The following is an 18,919-nucleotide window of genomic DNA, read 5'->3' as shown; positions in this document are numbered from 1 at the left end:
TGACCCAGGCTAGCCAATGAGGTATTCCATACCATAGCACGTGATGCCCAGGAGGCATACTGGGAAGGAGAAAGCTGGAGGGGTAGGGCTCTGGAGGAAAATGGAGGGAGCACATGGTGCTCGGCTGGGCAGGGTGGAGTGAGTTATGGGTCGGTGGCTGGTGGGGTGTTGTATTCTTTTCACTTGCTGTTTGCTGTATCATTATTATTTGTAGTAGTGAATGGCAGTAGGGGTTTTGTGTTATGCCTTAACAATTAAACCGTTCTTATCTCAATCCGTGGGGGCTACATTCTTTGGATTCTCCTTCCTAACTCTCAGGGAGTTGGGGGACTTGGTTTAAACCACGACACACATGTAAGAGGAACAGCCAAGTACTTACTATACAAATAAACACCTCTTTTTTTATTGCTTAAACTACATAGTATAAAAGTGCTGGAGGGGGATGTACATGTGTATTAAGAAAAGGAAAAGTCCTGTAAGTAAGTGGAGTAATCAGCAGGAACAGAGTGACTGCAGTTTGAGACTGGAGATTCCATGTTCTGCATTCAGTGGAGTCATCGTTTATTCAGAGAATAGAGGGAAAGGTCCCGGAGGCTGCGCAAGCTGGCACTGATGTCACGCCTCTGTTTTAGGTGGCATCTTCCCATGTACTGGGGCATGTAGCTTTCATGCTCACGGCCCCTCCGGGATAGGATATGTACCATGTGGCTCAGCTTCGACCTGATAGTGGAGTAATGGAACTGCCTCTCCTTGTGCAGCTTTTGGAAATACTCTGCCCTGTGATGGACAGGATATTCAAAGGACCGTAGAGAAGATACCGAGCCAGTAGAGCTGGCAAGAGAGCACTGGGATGAGGATGAAGACAGTGACCATAGACTAGAACTTGATACAGCCTTTCCAGACAGAGAAGATCCTTCTTTTGACAACTTTCTGTGAAGCACAGGTGTTTCTGTGTACTCACTTTCCCTTGTCTGTGTCACTGCAGTTTTCAACAAGACTGAAGTCTGAGTGCCCATCACTCTAGCAGTGACTGATGTCTGCGTGCCAGTTTCTGCTGTCACAAAATAGGTCTGCGTGGCAGCATTACACACAATTGCTGCTGGCTTCTCTTCCCATGGGCCAGTTTGAGTTGATGAGCTTCTCCGATCCACAATAGCCACTCGATTGCTGAACTCGATTGCCTCTTCAGAGAGGCAAGAATGCCCCAGGTTACAAGAGTTTTCTCCAGAACTATCTTCAGCCTGATCTGGTTCTTTCAATAGTTTCTTTGGAGTACTAGACAATCTGACAAATTCTGCTCTCAAGTTGCCTTCCACAGTACATTCTTTAGAGGACTCTATTCTGCTCACCAGGTGATTGAATATCCCACTGCTCCTGCAGCTGGACTTAGGGCCTGTGGGCATTGACTGGGCATAGAGAATCCTGAACTGGAGGTCAAAGTGTTCAACCACTTGCCCTGACAACAGCAGCAAGTTACTGCTGTTCAGCTTCCCATCGGACCATGTGAAACTATCAGGAACAAACCAAGAGCCACAGTTAATCTCCAGTGCATTTCAACACATACAGTTACAGATAGCAAGACTTAGCTTAAAACTGCTGTGCATAGAGGGTATAAAGTTCATGAACTATTCACTCTCCTTCAGGAAGGACTCTATTTAGCCATGGCCAGGTGCTTTGCTAGGAACAAGTTGTACAAAACTGTTTTCCAAAGCTGTTCCCAGTTTTGCATTAGCCCCACCTAGGCTCAGCCAGTCCACTTGCCACTGGCCTTCATTAATACCAGGCAAACAGCAAAGGTCATGCATCCTTCTTGAAGAACTCCCCCTTTCTGTAGCTTCACTAGCACCATCAGACCCCAATACTTGCCTGTAGGAACCTGTTGTCACTCTAATGCCATCAATTAACATGAACTTCTCATGGGCTTTCCCAACAATTTTGGCACCTGATCTCAGGTAGTATGTGCTCCCAGTGAGGGCTCGAACTCTCAGCAGCTGTTTCAGAAAAGGGAAAAAGTAGTATCAGATCTAAGTAACTTCCAAAAAGTTTTGATTAGCAATTCCACCTAAAAGCAGCCATGCACACTATGGAAGACATGAACAAAATGAGCTTCCTCACACTGTCTGCACATGTTATTAGTTAAATTTCTGTTAGATTAGGTGAGTCCTTGGAGAGAACAGCCAGTTCTGATTCATTAGTGCCCAGGAGGCTAAAAGTGTTCCCCATCCAGAGAAGCTCTCACTGAAGTGAACATAAGCCATACCAAGCCATGCTTTAACAGTTATATCAGCCTAGACTCCTCGGCATTAAAAAATCACCCAGGTCACATTATCTAAACCCTTTCAAAAGAAAGCAACTGTGTATTAGGAAAGAAATGAGATGTTACCAGAGCTATACCACTCTTGAGCAGTGTTTCTGCTTCTTCAGGAAGCAGTTCCTTGAGCCAAAGAACAAAGCTACTTACATCTTGCAAAATTAATTGCTTCCTCAGGACGCGGATCACAGTGCACACCCAACCCAGCACAGGACAGGCTGCAGCTCCTGCATACAGGGAGCATAGTGCAGGACATGTGCCTTTTCTGCATGGCTTTTGCCACGTTTGTGAGCGGTTTCACATGTTGTGTTAGAGACTGAAACCATGAGATACTGAGCCTTGATCTTCAGAAGTTTAGAAACATGTCAGAAAATCCCCTTTCACATCAGTTACCAAACAGACAGGATGCCATAATCTTCCAAGGGAGTCTGCTGGTTTACAGAAGCGTAACTTGGACATCCATAACCATAAACTGTAGCACAAAAAAATAAAGCCAAACCACTCCCAGGCACCCACAGTCAGTACTTACACTTTGATGCTCAAGACAGACTCCCAGATTGTTGCACATTTCCAAGAAATGGGGTAGAGAGTCATGGTCAAGAAGGATGTAGACAGGGACTTTGCGGTTGTTAAAGGCATCCTGAAGGTCACTGAAGATATCAGTATCTGTGAAGGCATCCATCACAAGGGCAATCACCTGCAAGAGAAGTTACAGCATTTATTCCAGGGCTTTACTTTACACAAGGCCAGATCACTGCCTCCCCAGCCATCTTCTGCTCCCCCATCAAGGCCAGATGCACATTTCTTTGTCCTGCTGTGTAGGCCCTGGCAACTTATTAAAGGTTTCTATATTCCCACAATGTTTCTGTAAATTCTTTGTGCCCTGGATAGCAAGAGTAAGCCTAAAGAGGTTTTTCCTCACCTCTGCTGCAGCTTTTGTACACTTTCACATCCTGCTTTCATACATCATCTCCTCTAATCTGGCCTTTCGGTAACACTGGGGAAGCCATCACAGCAGAACCAAACTCCAGACCAGCCACCTCCACACCTCCTGTTCTCCCAGTGTGCCATACCTGCTACAGGGAGTCACTGCCTGCAGGAGAATCAGCTCGACTAGCCTCCACTGTCACCACTGAGCACCTCACAACCCCCGACTGATTCCTCTATTTGGTAGGAAGGGAATGCTGCCCCTAAATAAGCTACCAAGACATATGTGACAACACACAAACTGAACACAATTTCCAGACTCTTGCTTGGTGTGTTCCAAGTTCCCACAGCACACCTTCACAAGAAATCTTCCCACTCACTCAACCATTCTCTGCAGGAGGCAAGTCCTAAGATGGGGAGATGTTCTTTCAACAGGCCAAAGAAGATAAAAGGCCTGTGTTTATTAACCCCCTTCTCTAGAAAATTCAGAGCCAGATGGCACATCATTTTGGTGCAAGAATTCTCACCCTTCAAACTCAGGAGCACAAATCACTGTGGGGACACAAAGGATTTGATTTCATGACTTTCCTATTCTCTTTCTATCAGAGCAGCATCAGGAACCACAATGATACAACCACTGCTGGTACCCAGCACCTGCCCTTATCAGATCCATAAGGCATCTGCACAAGGTGTGCCTGCTCACAACGCAGCTGCTCTGTGGGTGGCATTGCCTGTACTTCCCACAAGAACTGGCTAAGCTTTGCATTCCCATCTGTGTCCTGCTCCCTGAGGGACTGGCTCCATATGGATGAGCTCCTGGGCATAACATACAGTCAGGTTGGTATTAGTTTATGCTTGTGCTTCTTATATCTCTCCTGGGGCTTTCTCCACACAATCACTTGTCTAAGTACCAAGGATGATAAAGAAAAATAAGACGGTTTTCACAAGACCAAATGAGTAAGGAAATAACCTCTGAACACAGAAAAATTCACACTAAACACCTTGGAAGCACTAATGCCTTCAAATGACTGTTCAATTAATGGTATACTTGGGTGGGTTCTAATCCTAGAATCAGCAGCTGAAAAGAAATACACTTTTATTCAAAGTGTGCTAAAGTACAGTTATGTTTAGAGGAGGGAGAGTAAACCCTTTTCTCTACACTCATGCACTCAGGACTGCAGAGGCAAGATAGCAAAAGGGTCCCCTTTAATCACTTAAACTAACCACAGTAGAGCGAGCTGAGAAGAAACTGTACAGCATCTGAAGTCTTCCCATTTCAAGTTCACCCAAAGAATTCAGACATGATCGAGCAATATCACACTGCAGCTGCAGCCAAAATTTCTCTCCATTCCATATCTACAAAAAGTCTTCATGTATCAGACACGTACACAGCAGTGGCAGGAACAGCTTCCCTGGCTTTTGCTTTGGTGCAAGGGAAGGTATCTGGCAGGATACTACAAGCAAGAACAGCTTTCTGGATAAACAGGTATTTCCATGGAGTTTCCTGAGTCACCAGACTGGTCTCATCCACCTGATGAGATCCCTTGGGAACAGCCCTCCCTCTGCGACCGTTTCTGGCAAGAAGCCCATCCTTCATGTCATCCTCATACACACCCTAAGCTCCTGTGCTCGGAAGGGGGCTAGGACTAAGCTCAGTTGCTGTTCAGGGTGTGCCATGTGCACACACGTTATGCAGAGCCAGGGCTTGCTTCACCTGGCCACTGAAGAGGAAGCTGTACATTTAAATTCTAGCTAAGCCCATTGAGTGGCTGCTCACCAGAAGGGTGGTTCCCTCCCGTGGATCACAGTTGGAGGCTATAAACTCAGCTTTATGTGTTAGAGAGAACAGTTAGAAGTCAGTACGCTGCATGACCTTCAAGCCATACTCTGCGCCAGATCAAAAAAATCCACTTCTGTAGGAGGCAAATCCTGGTAAAAGCAGCTCTGCACATTACTTTAAAAAAGCCAGTGAGATGAAGAAAGGAAGAGGCAATGAATAAAGATATAATCAGAGGATTATCTCTTAGTAAATAGTTTTTTAAGAAAGGCCTTTTTCTTGGGTCATACCCTTTCATAACAGCGAAGGTTTCCACATGCAAATCCATTTTGCATAGCACATTGGTAAGGAAAACAGAAAAGGAAACCTTCGACTTTGAACAAGAGCAAAATATGCATGTAAACAGTGGGTGGTTTGACTGAACAGCAGCAGGGGATCTATAGGTCATACTGGGGACAGGGAACACTTGGTCCACTCCTTCTGGGTGATAATAAGGACAGCAAGATATCATGGGTGCAACACATCAACAAACAAGAAGGAATGAACAACAGTTGTATATTGATGAGATTTTCACTGAATCACATCATAGAATCCTGGAATGGTTTGGGCTGAAGGGACCTTAAAGCTCATCCAGTTCCAACCCCTGCCATGGGCAGGGACACCTTCCACTAGAGCAGCTTGCTCCAAGTCCCTGTGTCCAACCTAGCCTTGGACACTGCCAGGGATGGAGCAGCCACAGCTTCTCTGGGCACCCTGTGCCATCGCCTCAGCACCCTCACAGGGAAGAGCTTCTGCCTAAGAGCTTCATCTCAGTCTCCCCTATTCTGGCAGGTTAAAACCATTCCCCTTGGCCTGTCCCCACAGGCCCTTGTCCCAAGCCCCTCTCCAGGTTTCCTGCAGCTCCTTTAGGCACTGGAGCTGCTCTGAGGTCTCCCCTTCAGGAGCCTTCTCTTGTCCAGGCTGCCCCAGCCCAGCTCTCTCAGCCTGGCTCCAGAGCAGAGCTGCTCCAACCAAGTGTTCTTTGCCCGACGGGGGTTTTAAAGCCGCTCCGCCTCGCTGAGCGCCACCCGAAGGGGACGCCAGTCGATGCCGTCGCCGATCCCCGTCTCGGGTCGCAGCCCCGCTGGAGCAGGGCCGCGGCCGCACTGACCTGCCGCGCGGAGCGGATCTGGCGCCGCACCGCTTCCTTGCAGCCGTAGATGCTGTCCCCGCAGCCGGGCTGGAAGTGCGCCTCGACCCGCGTGAGCCCGCGGAAGGCGCCGCTGGCGAAGCCCGGCCAGCCCAGCTCCAGCGCCGGCGGCTCCAGGTCCGAGCGCTCGGGGAAGTAGGTGAGCGACGAGGCGTCGAGAGAGGCGCCGGCGAAGGGCTCGGCCGCCGGCTCCGGGGCCGCGGCGGGCGGCAGCGCGCCCCGCGCGATCGCCTGCACCTCGGGCTCCGAGAGGAACGGCGGCAGCTGCTCCCGCCGCAGGAAGGCGCGCAGCGCCTCGGGGCCGCCCGCCACCAGCTCCTCCAGCGCCAGCCGCTGCGCCTCGCTGTACGGCCCGGGCGGCCGCGGCGGCCAGCGCCCGGCGCCCTCCTCCAGCCACTGCGACGGGTTCGCCATCGCGCGGGGCGCGGACCGGCTCAGCTCGGCCCCGGCCGCCACTTTATAGCGGGTTTGAATCCAAACAGCTCCGCGCCGCCGCCGCCAGTGGGGGCTCCGCTCCCCGCCCCGCGCCCCGGTTGGCTGCGGCGGAGCCGGCTCCGCCCTTCGGGCGCCACTCGCTGCGGCCGCGGAAAGCGGCTGTGGGGCGGTTCCCGCAGCCCCCGGGCAGCGCAGCCCCAGCAGTGCCCGGCTCGTGGTCCCCCCGAGGAGCAGTGGTGGGGCCCCGTTCCCTTCACCTACCACGTGCTGCGGACCCCCTGCCTCAGCCAGAACCCACCCCCCCCCATGGACCCCCGTTAGGAGCGCGCTGACGAACGCCTGATGGAGAGGATGAGACACGGGACAAGCAGTTCCGATGCTGTCATTGCTGCTCGTCCCCATCGCTGCTGCTACCGGCTGAAAACTGAAAGTTCTACCTGCCCCCTGCCTGGGTTTACTCTTCCAGACAATTCCTGGAGCTGAGGGGGAAGCACAGACATTTAAGCAGAGTCCCCAAATGTAAACCCATGAAATAAAACTCAGTGGCATTTTTGTATTATTAAAACAAATTTAATATAATTTTTAAATTAAAAAAAAATCAATCTATTAAAGACATGGAGTTAGGTGCTAATACTGTCAGATATACCCTTTTGGCATGAGTTTTACATCAAGTTTAAGATTTTATGCATTGCTTCAACATGTTAAGAAACCATATTCATACAGTAGCAATAGTGTCAATTCCATACAATATCAAATATCATTTTTTTAAAAAAAGTTTTAAATATATTAGACTCTGATTGCCAAAATGCCATTTTATACACAAAGCTGCTAATAACATGTACACTTCTTACATTTTTTTTTTTCACATAAAATACATGTCATCAAGTTTTATTGGTACATCATTTACTACTGATCGCTGGAATCACGCGTTATTGCAGAGGGCTCGCTGTCATCTGTGGCTACCCCAGACATGCAGCAGCATCAGCGCCACTGACACTCCCGCAGCCCATTTGCACGCTGCAGTCTCACTGCTGAAGGCGCAGAGCTGACAGCACTGAGGCTGCATCTGCACCAGTTAAGATCCCATATCTGTGTCCTGGCTGCGGGTGGAGATAATTGCACTGGTGTAGGGTTGGGAACAAGTATCATGAGTGGAGTCTCCTCAACCATTGAAACTGCTTCAGCAGTTCAAATACAGCAGAATATTCCAGGTCATAACTGTGCTGTCATGCTGCCTGAAGAATCCAGCAGTACTTGAGCTGGGGGGGAGGAACTGGGAAGTCCATTGCCAGTTTGGCCAACATGAGTACAGCAGAATAAAGATGAAGAACAACCAGGGACCACAAGTTCTGTGGTACAGCCGCAGCAAAACAAAACAAACAATGTACATATTAGCTGTGTTCTGTAGTAAGAGGCGAGACTGCTGCTATAAGTGTATTCGGGATTCTGCCTGCAGAGAACTGCTATAACAAAGTAGGTCAATGTGATTTGCTGAATTAGAATGAAGACCCTGTGCAGTTCATTTCTATATATGTAGGAAGGGAGAGGAGGTTATCATGAAAGAAACTGAAAAAGCAAATAAAAACTTCAAAATCTGGTATGCTCTGAACTATTCCCTTGCAAAACATTCTTCTGTACAGGCACCACAAACCAACCCAAACCTCAGTGACTTCCAGCTACCGAGTCACCTTTAGCAAGTATGATAAGGCACAGAAATATCCAGATGCAGGGAGAACCCCTTCCAGCAGATGGACACCAGTTCATCTATGGCTCACTGCAGACCAGTGCTATTGCCATCTCAGTTAAGGTATTCCTGTTTCATGGTATTGCTGATTTAGTTTCCGCAGAGAAGATTTGGGTAAACAGAGCTCTGACATTTAAGCAAAAGGACACAGAGCAAGTTGTAATGCCATTTGGGAGCTTGTAACTTCTTTCAACCCCAAGAACTAAAGGCTCTGCTCAATAAACTACAGAACTTGCCACCTCCACTGACTATTGCAGCACTTATTCCTTATTGCTATTGCCCTGCAATGCTGTTCTCCTTCCCAACCAGACATTCCTCATCCACGTGGTTCTTCAGCCACTGTCTTCAAGATTGTACAGAATCACACCATCATTCCCAAGCCTGGGAGGGTTTGATGATTCTGGAGCACCACAGAAATGAGACTAAGTAATCACATCACTTGGTATGTAAAATATAGAGCCAGGTCTGATGTCAAACAGTCACGGTACTGAACAGTCTGATGTCAAACCAGTCATGGTACTTCAGCTCTTATTTAACATGCTGAGATTGGTTTGAACTCAGTAAAGTAGTAAAACAATTTTGAGAGACACCTTTTATTTTCCATCTAAACCAAAGTCTTTCAACATGGAAATAAAGCTGCTCTCATTAACAAGTGAGCCTGCTAGAAACAGTGTGACTGCAGCATAAAACAAGTTTGCAAGAAGGGTTATTCTTATGTGCAGCTCTGCCTACAATACACCCGGCAATACACTCACATTCTAATCTTTGTGTATGAACAACTGCAGCCTTTGGCTTACTGCTAACACAAGTGGGACTCTGATCTTGACTCTAAGTACAACTTCAACATTTACTGGGCCTAAAAACATGGAGTATAGCATAACTCTCCCCCTCTTCCTCACGGTCTTCCTCTAATAAGCCAAGTGGTCTTGGCAGTCCTAGGGCAGTGGTTGGACTTGATGTGTTAAAGGTCTTTTCCAATCCAGTTGATTCTATGATTCTATGTGCTAGACACACCAGTTACAACATGATGTCTACTTTCTACAGCTTTTTAACAATGCTAATGAATGAATCAGCCAAGTGCCTTGTGCTACGTACCTCAGAGCTTTCCACTGGGTCAGCCTTTAAAACACTTAGATATTAAAAAACCACTACTGCTGTAACACAGCTAAATTTCATTATAAAAAGCCCTGTTACCAGAGGTAGGCTCCTACAATGCACATATGAGAGTATATGTGTGTTTGTTATTCCCCTGAAAGCTTGTTTGTCTCTACAAAATAGTTCACCAAAATCAGGTTAAATACCCACAGAATTGCTCATCCTATACCTAAAACCAACAACTCTGCACATGGCATGCACTGCCAGCTCCTTCCCTGAGCGCATCTGCCAGTGCCCCACAGGCAGCGGCTGTTATATCGCAAACATCACCAACACATAAGCATGAACCCATATTAGGTCACTCTCCAACTGCCTTCCAAGTCCCAGTCTGATGCAACTTTAACTCAAAGCCAGTGGTAAATAGTTGGCATGGCTGTGAAACATACCCTGGAAGAGTTCAGATGAGACTCTCTCATCTGAATAAGAATTGATCATCAAGGAATTGATGACATTTGATCAGATGCCACTGGACTTCAGTGAGCCCATTAGCTCACAGTGACAGAGCCAAAAGAGCTGCATTACAGCCAATTTTACAATTACAATACAACGTCCAATTAGGGGGAAGTTTTGTAATCTAGAACCTGTAATATCTTTCTCCTGATTGAAAATTAATTGTTGGTTTGCTCAAGATCACAGATAGAATAATTTAGGGTTCAAAAGAGTAAATTGTCAGCCTGATAATAAACTCACAGGTCCAAAAGAGTTTCCTGCACCTCTGCAGCCTCCAGGAGCTGAGAATGAGAAGCCCAGGGCCCTGTATCATTGTATATCCAGCCCCAGCGATGGGCTCTGTTTGCTGGGGAGCAGAAGGTAGCCCTTGACAGTCATTGGCAGCTTAAGTCATCTTTGTATAGTCTAGAAAAAAGGCAAGGCTGTGAGGATTCCCATGTGTGAAGTGTAGTATTGATGTCTAATAGCTGCCAGCTAGAAGGAAGATGGGTGGAAGCTGCACTCACAGTTGCCTGGCTGAAGCACAACTATGTGAGCTGGATTTAATCCACTGACGGCTTACAGAGACCCAAACAGGCATCTGTTTTCAGAGCTTGAAATGTGAACTGCTCAAAAAAAATATATATTCCTAAAGTCAAACAGTTATGTGTGCAACAGTCCCTCTGTGCAGAAAAAGGGTTGCAGATTTCAGTTACTTCTTGTAACAACTTGTTAACCCTGTCTAGGCCCTCAGAGCTGTGCCCCCCAGGGCACTCTCTTCTCACCTCCCCAGGTAAAGACTTAACTCACAATGAGCCAGTGCCAATGCCCCAGGTCATACCATGCTGGTGTCTCTCAGGCAGCCTGTCACAGCTCACATGAACTAACCCATGGGTGTTGACCAGCCAACTGCTCAACAGCAGAAGCTTTGCTAAGTATTGCATGGTGTTAGGCAACTCCCTTATGCAGAGGCATTTAAGTCTTCTTCTGATAGCCACTAGCCACTACTGATGACTTCAGAATGGGAGCTGGAAAACAGACCAAAAGAAACAAACCTTGTGCCCTGCTGCAGTGTTTAACTACCAAAGCAATGTTTTAACAGTTATTTATCAGCCAAAGACTGTAGGTTAACTCAAGTGCTGTAACTCTAGGGAGATCAGAAGTGCTTTCATGGTGCTTCTGGATTAGTGTCACAAGCCTTTTCCTCCTCATCCCTCCCAAGCCCTGTGGTTCTGGAAACCCAGAAGAAATCAGAACACGAAGCATACTGCCCCTAGTGTCTGGGCTGAGCAGGAAGTAAACAAACAGAATCAACAGGAATGTGAGATCAGCAAGTCTTTTCAGTTTTAAACAAATTAAGAGTCTAAATAGTACAAATAAGCTTAAATTGCTTATCCCAATATAGACCTTTGTCAGTATTTTATTGCAGTAAAATTCTATTGCCAGGGCCCTGTATTGCAACATCAGTTTTAAAGCCTGTGGAGTGAAGCCTGTTCAGGAAGAGTTCTGCTTCAAACCTGAAGGCAGTCTGCAGTGATGACCGTACATGAGCAGAACGGGACCCAGCCAGTGCACAGTTTTTGTTGGTGAGCAGTCACTGGAAGGAGAGAGCACCTTGCAAACTTCCTAAAGCAAGTGCAGCATCGATGCTTGTTCATTGCTCAGGCTGTAAGTGCTGGATCCAGCTGTATGGAACACAGCTCTGTCCATTCTTGCAAACCCATGCTGGGGCTGATCTCCCCTCCAGGATATACACATCACCCAGGAGTGAACACTCAGGTCTGAATTGTCGCCTTCCTTGGTGATTTACAGCAAGAGGCTCCGATGCAAAGATTTTCATTCAGATCCTTTCTTTGTTCCAAGGCATCTCATGACTTCCCAAGGACAGGGAGACAGAGCACCATGCCGTCTTCCCCAGGGAGGAAGAGTAGGGCAACTCTTTTTACATCATATCAGTGTGCATCCCTTCCTCTCCTAAGAGCCTTGCACAACCTGCATTACTCATTCTACTGCAATGAAAGTAATTGGCAGGGTAAAGTACAATTCAAGATGAACGCAAGCCGCTGCAGTCAGGATGTCCATAACCAAATTCTCTTTGGAATGCAAACAACCTGGCCTCTGTGATAGATCCAACCAGCCTACCCACACCTTGTTTCCTTGGGGGTGAGAAACAGATGAGTCTAGGAAATCCTGCAGCACCCATGCACCTTCTCTTCCATTTCCTCCATGGGAGCTTTGAATTTCAAGAGGGGTGGATCACCACTGGACACTGTATAATACACTGAGGTCCCATTGGAGCTGTAGGGAGAAGTCCTGGATTCAATTAAGTGCGACTTGGCCTCACCCACGTTCTCAGCAACACCTCCCATGCCACTGCCAAAGTGGGTGCTGAGGAAAGGGTGGTTGAGAAGTTTGGCTGCAGCCCGCTGCCGCTTCAGTTCAGAGAGCGTCTGATGGTTGTGCTCCTTGTAGACCCCCCAGAACTGCTCCGTGTCAGGGAGCCCGGGGTTGCTGTAGGGCAGCATGTGGCCTGGATTGCTCTCAGGGTCAGCATACATGCTCCAAACGTCCCCATTGGAAAAGGTGTACTGGTAAGTGCTGGCAGATGCCATGAGTCCATTCTGGAGGGGGATTTCAGAGTCACACTGGGTGCTTTTGTTTGCTAACTCCGGAAGGAGCGATGAGTTCTCCAGCAGTGAATTCTGTAACAAGAAGACATGAAAGAAGAGCATCTTCTCCAATTCCCCATAGCACAGTTCACCCCTGTGACAACTTCCTAAGCCTGCTCACACTCAGCCTTTCCACCAGACAGGTACTGCAGCGCAGACATTGAATTCACCCACTTAACAGGACCCTGTAATGCTGTGAGCCCCACCAGGAACATGGAACATTAACTCAGAAGGACCCACTTTGGAAAAACCCAAATATCGTTAAATAAGCATATTAATTAACATGACAATAACCAAATTAAAGGAATAACTGCAGAACAAGGTTACAATTATTTTGTGATTAGCAGTTTGTTACCTGTAAAGAGAAATGCACACGGCATTTTTCCAGAACTTCCAGGTTCCCTAGGGCCTTACCTCAAAACCAGACAGCTGTAAATACAACACCATCTTTCCACTTTTAGTGGGCCATGCCAGTTCATCCTGAATGAGGATTTGGTCTTTTGCTTACATCTGATGGATGAGATTTACAGATTGTTCAGCCACCTCCAACCCCAGGGCACTCACTGCTACTGAACCTGTGCTCCCTGCCCTCCTTGGTGACTCCCAGAACAAAGAGATTCCTTACAGGGTCTGTATTTTCCTGGTCAGACCGAATCTCCCCCATTTCTCCAATGAGACCCGAGTTTCTTCCTTCTTCTGCTGTGCCCAGTTGCTGCCAGACAATGGCCTCTTTTTCACATTCCTTCCTGTAAAGGTTTGTTCGGTCCGAAAGGCTGGCCCTCCTCACCACCTTCCTATGGGACAGGGGAGAGGGGCATTGAAGCCATGAGCAGGACATGACAGTTCCTCTTACCCCATAGATCTTCTCACCTCCTCCTCATGCTTCACAGCCTCTCTCACTGGAATGGAACGTGAAGTTAGCTTCCTGGCACCCACGCAAAGCAAAGGCACTGATGTGGATATTAAAGGTGGGAGGAATTTTAAGGAGTTTTAAAGTAGTAATTGTAAATCTGTGTTAGATCTGAAACAGCTCACCCAGTGATCTACTCTGCATCCAGTAGAGGAAATGTAGATGGAAACAGGCCACGGGCTCTTTAGGGAGCTTGTGGTCTGCAGGACCGCTTTGGTGTCTAGTAAACATCTTCTAAAAACCTGTATCTGAGCACAGTATCTTGGCCATGAGACATATTCTTGAGAAGCTCAAGTTAATCCATGTGAAGCACTGATTCTCCTACACCAGTATCAGTGGTTTAACAGGATAAATTCTCACCACTTGTTCCTCTGCTTGAAGCAGTTCTTAAACCATGACAGTGCAAAGCCATTTTCCCCCAAGAAACAACACCTATTCCTAGCAAAAGGACCACCCTTCAAAGGAGCTCTGCTTTCAGCAACCAAAGTCAGCTTCTGCCTTTCAGAGTTCATTCAGGAAGGACAGACAAGTTTTTCTCACATGGACCCCAGGGTGTTCTGCAGTCACATCTGGGTGGCCAAGCTGCTGCCCTGGGTACCCAGTGGGGAACAACACACTTACCCCCGGCTGCCAGTGCTGGACGTCCTTCGACTCAGGGACGATTTATGCCTCATCTGAGACTTCATGATCACATCGTGTTTGTGTTTCAGCTCCAGAAGTAATACTTTGAATTCCTCCTCTTCACACAGATCTATGGCACACACAAACCAAGCTGTTAATCAGACAGTTCAAATGGGGTATCATTAACACCGTCTGCCTTCCTAGTATATACAACTACAAATGCTAGAAGGAAGAGAAGGGGAATTTAAGCAGAATATGCTTAAGCACATTAATTTCTAAACAAATGTCATGGGTTCAGCAGGACAACAAATTAGGCAAAGCAGAATGGCTTGGACACTTTAACAGGAGCAGAAAACAAGAGCTGCTGATTGTGACAGGGGCTCAGCTTTGCAAAGATCCAGCTATTCAGCTGGATCATTTGTCCCATTCCTACAGGATGTTGTGCCTTTACCCATGAAACATGAGAGTTCACCACTGTACCAAGGCTTCAGGGTGGGAGTACAAGAAATTTCTGTAATTAACAGAGTGCAGCTCCCCTGAATACAGCACTTTTTCCTTAAGCCTCTAAAACAAGAAAAAAACCCTCAACCAGAATAGGAGAGAAGACAAGAACTTTCAACCTTCCAAATGAGATGCACAGATTTTTCAATAAAGGCTCAAAAAGCAAAACTGGCACAAGGTTACAATACACATGGCCAGATGCTAGCATTTGTACTTCCAATATGTTCCAGCACCTGTGTGTGCTTTCCCCTTCCTCTCCAACCCCTCAGAGCTTACCACACTTCACTGCACCAAGGCAAAGTTTAACACCCAAGTATTAGGGCTGCACTCAACAGCTGCTCAGATCAAAGACTGCAACAGAAGAGCAGCTGCCTGTACCCAGCACAGGTACATAGGGATAACATGAGTGGAAACACATGAGAAAGACTTGGTGCTTGAGAAATGCATTCTCTTTTGTGTTTATGAGCAGAAAGAAGATTTGCAGAAGGAACAGAGTAGGTGCTTTAAAACTTTGGTCCAACTTAAATAACAGCAGCTTTGATTCTAAAGACACCTGAAAAATTACATTAATGCTTCTGAAAGCACCATGTGAAGACTCCAGAATGCTCGGGGGAAAAGGGTTTTTTTGTCTTTTTTTGTTTGTTTTTTAAGTTTAATAAACTCACCTATTGGCATCTCATCCAAAGATGTCCTGGCACTCAAACTGGCCCCGTGGGACACAAGCAACTCTGCCATCTGCATCTAAAGGAAGGGAAAGAAAGCCAAGCTGATAGAGGTATTTTAGGCAATCACTTTTTTCCCCTCAAAGCTGAAAAGTTGAAATAAGATAAAAAGCAATGGCCTGCATGTTCAGCTCACCTCACATTATTCTGGTACATGTGTGATGATAAACATTGCTCCTACCACTCAACTGAATGGACATACTTCCCCTGAACTTTCTCAGCAGCAGGTTCTTTTTGGCACCCCAAGGACCTCATCTGATGCTGTCCAGAGAGTGCAGCTCTAGTACAGGTTTCTTCTGTGTGCAGAATTCTTTCTAGCTTGCCCAGGCAAAAAGAAACGTCACCCACATACATGACACTTGCCACAAAATCATTACCTGTCCCCAGAAAGCAGCAGCATGAAGAGGTTCCCAGCCATCCCAGTCCTTAATATCCAGGCTTGCCCCCTGGTCAAGGAGAACTTCAGCTGCATGCAGATAACCATTGGCTGCAGCTATATGCAGCTAGGAGATAAGGAACAGAGCATGAACCACCTGTAAGGACCACAAATGGATTTATACACCTATTTCACCTATTACACCAGTTTCAGTGGAATTTCTTGGATAACATCTGAGTCTAGATCTGGACAGGCAGCATATTCCACATTTGGCATACACATCAGGTCAAAAGCAGGTTGTTCCTGTTACTAAAACTTAGTATTACCTGCATTAAACATGGGCTTTTAAATGCTGCTCAATTTGTAAGGAAACAGCACCATCAAAATGCAAGCCTGCAATGGGGAACATCACCCACTGTAAACTGCATTTCTCATGGTAGAAGAATGTCTCCTCTTCCCCATTTAAGTGCCATAGATGTCATATTTTTTTGGATCACATTTTCAGCCTGCTTTGGTCCCGATTCTCTCTGTGCAACTGCGCTTCCACTCACACCATAATTATTTTCACCATTTCAAAACCAAAACCATTTCAATCCTTGGCTACGTTTACTTAATGGAATACAATTTTTCAGATACTGGCTTCCAACTACAACCACCACTTTGGAGGCATCCGTAATAGACTCCTTTAGTCCCCCACAACACTTCTTGTCTCTGATGTCATAACTGTGGTCTGCTGTTGCATCTCTGAGCACAATACTAACCTAGGCCCTACTCTGAACGGCAGTCAGCGCCCATCCTGCTTCAGCCATGCTTCTCAAAAATTCCCATGTGGATTCCAACACCCAAAGCTGAACCCTCAAGTGCAGATAAACTGTGATGATTTCTACAATTCAATTAATTTCTACATAAATTTTATAGCACTGGGTCATACCCTCTAGAGGCCATGTGAATTAATAAGGAATCACTTGGGGGTGATATTAAAAGGGAAGCCAAGAGGTCTTCTTAAATGTATGTATATAATCCTATGTATATAATCCTTGTTAAAGGGGAAAGCATGTTAAAAAATAAGCTGGAATAAAAGCTTCAGTCATCCAAGTTTATCTTGGAGTGAGCTTGTGCTCCCCTTACACTTCCAGTATATGCTACAGGTGACTATTTAGATTAAGAAACCTGAATACACTGCCATAGTCTGACCATCAAGCAGATGTTCACATGTGGTCTGTATATCAGTTATGTCTGCACCCAAGCATCAAATGACCAAGGTTGCATGAAAACCTCAACACATATGATAACATTACAGAACTTTCCCTGGGTTGGGACTTCTATAAGCAAAGATTTAAGAGACGCTTTTTCAGCTGAAAAAGGAGGGAACTAGGATTGCTCAGTATTCTTGGTCCCTGGATGACAGCATCCAGTCAAATCAGATGCCAGCTTGCTTTCTATTGTACGTTTGTCACAGAATCACAGGATCTCAAGGGTTGGAAGAGACCTCGAAAGATCACCTAGTCCAACCCCCCTGCAAGAGCAGGGTAACCTAGAGTACATCACACAGGAACTTGTCCAGGCGCACCTTGAATATCTCCAACATAGGAGACTCCACAACCTCCCTGGGCAACCTGTTCCAGTGTTCTGTCACTCTTACAGTAAAGAAGTTCTTCCTGATGTAAACGTGGAACCTCCTATGCTCCAGTTTACACCCATTGTCCCTTGTCCTACCACTGGATATCACTGAAAAAAGCCTAGCTCCATCATGCTGACACCCACCCTTTACATATTTGTAAACACTGATGAGGTCACCCCTCAGTCTCCTCCAAGCTAAAGAGACCCAGCTCCCTCAGCCTCTCCTCATAAGGGAGGTGTTCCACTCCCTTAATCATCTTTGTGGCTCTGCGCTGGACTCTTTCAAGCAACTCCCTGTCCTTCTTGAACTGAGGGCCCCAGAACTGGACACAGTATTCCAGATGCGGCCTCACCAATGGTTGCTCTCCTTGCTCAGGGGCAGGTGCCATCCTATATGAATAAACATCATAGTCCATCAACTGTGTATGAGGCAGATGCTGTGCAAAGCAGAAAGAGGAGGCAGAAAGTCTTCGGATTGCCCAACACCAGATCCTGCTCTCACAAAAACCAGAGGACTGACGCCTGCTCCACAGGAGTCAGATCAGACTACACACTAGTGAGAAGCAAGAGGTCACTGGAATGTCTTTCAGTCCCATCTCCCCACGGGTTAAGTACGAGTGCTGCAGTCTGCAGCTCCTCACTGTGGGATTTCTTGCACCTTTCTTTGGAAGCTGCTGCTATTGGCCACTGTCAGATAGGACCCTTCCAGCAGGACCTGAGCTGCTGCACAACAGACAGAGCTCACACAGACAAGGGACTTGCTTCAAGAAGCACAGGGTTAGATACCAAGTTATGCCAGCTGTACTCATGGACAGGATGTGACCATAAACTAAAGCATGGAACAAGATCCAGATAGCCTCCTCACTCCTCCCAGTGACCTGCACATGTTGATTTTGTGTAACTCCTGCCACAGGGCAGGTTTCGTAACCTCCAGGCTGAAGGAAGGCAAAACTGAAGCCACCAGTTTCACTCACCAGCGTGGCACCTTGGGCATCAGTCCTGTTCAGGTCCTGTCCCGTTGCAAGTATGTCATGAATGTCACATATCATGACCTGCTCCGGAGCAGCCCGCATCTCATTGATTCTTTCCTGTGTAATCCCTGTTAAAATTTCAGTTAGAGAAAGGAGAATTGGAAAGGTCTGTCCCTCTACTGCTTAAATGGAATTAGACTTATGATTCCTGGTTGATGTGACCTCACATACTTTTCAGAGGCTTTGTAGGTGAGGGGACTGTCCACCATCCTTTACCCTCATTGTTATTTAGGAATCAGAGAAATGAGACAGAGTCAGGCTTAAGAAATTATGCCAGGCAGCAGCACCCTGCTTTTCTCCAGAGGCAAATCATGAGCCGAGAAACAAGGTAATTTTTAGTACTACATTAACCCATTTTTGTATTTTACATGAACTCAGTCTCCTTACCTTGGTAGGCCATGCAAGTCTCAATGACATCCAGAGTTGGCTCATCTTCACAGAGGTCATACGGCATATTGCCATCAGCATTCACTGCCAGCAAGTCTGCTCCACTGCAAGGACA

The 18,919-nt window shown here is 46.8% G+C and overlaps 2 protein-coding genes across 2 annotated transcripts in view; both read right to left on the bottom strand.

The window, feature by feature from the left end:
• Positions 1 to 379: 379 nt before the first annotated feature.
• On the bottom strand, positions 380 to 6,654 carry FAM83D (family with sequence similarity 83 member D). The gene is made up of 4 exons (XM_034067199.1): positions 6,166 to 6,654; positions 2,841 to 3,008; positions 1,867 to 1,991; positions 380 to 1,509 (listed from the first exon to the last, which is right to left on the bottom strand). The coding sequence occupies exons 1-4, from the start codon at positions 6,616 to 6,618 to the stop codon at positions 555 to 557; spliced, it is 1,701 nt and encodes a 566-aa protein (XP_033923090.1). The 5' UTR covers positions 6,619 to 6,654; the 3' UTR covers positions 380 to 554.
• Positions 6,655 to 11,371: 4,717 nt separating this feature from the next.
• PPP1R16B (protein phosphatase 1 regulatory subunit 16B) overlaps positions 11,372 to 18,919 on the bottom strand; it is a 36,185-nt gene continuing 28,637 nt past the window's right edge. The window contains exons 4-10 of the mRNA XM_005147508.2: positions 18,805 to 18,908; positions 18,361 to 18,485; positions 15,768 to 15,893; positions 15,334 to 15,409; positions 14,168 to 14,297; positions 13,262 to 13,430; positions 11,372 to 12,669 (exon numbers count right to left, since the gene is read on the bottom strand). Coding sequence (XP_005147565.1) covers positions 12,148 to 12,669; positions 13,262 to 13,430; positions 14,168 to 14,297; positions 15,334 to 15,409; positions 15,768 to 15,893; positions 18,361 to 18,485; positions 18,805 to 18,908 — 1,252 coding nt within the window. The 3' untranslated portion in view covers positions 11,372 to 12,147. The remainder of the gene's footprint in view (positions 12,670 to 13,261; positions 13,431 to 14,167; positions 14,298 to 15,333; positions 15,410 to 15,767; positions 15,894 to 18,360; positions 18,486 to 18,804; positions 18,909 to 18,919) is intronic.

This window comes from Melopsittacus undulatus, chromosome 10 (assembly GCF_012275295.1).
Source record: "Melopsittacus undulatus isolate bMelUnd1 chromosome 10, bMelUnd1.mat.Z, whole genome shotgun sequence".
NCBI lineage: Eukaryota > Metazoa > Chordata > Aves > Psittaciformes > Psittaculidae > Melopsittacus > Melopsittacus undulatus.
This window is presented reverse-complemented; position numbering and strand designations above follow the sequence as displayed.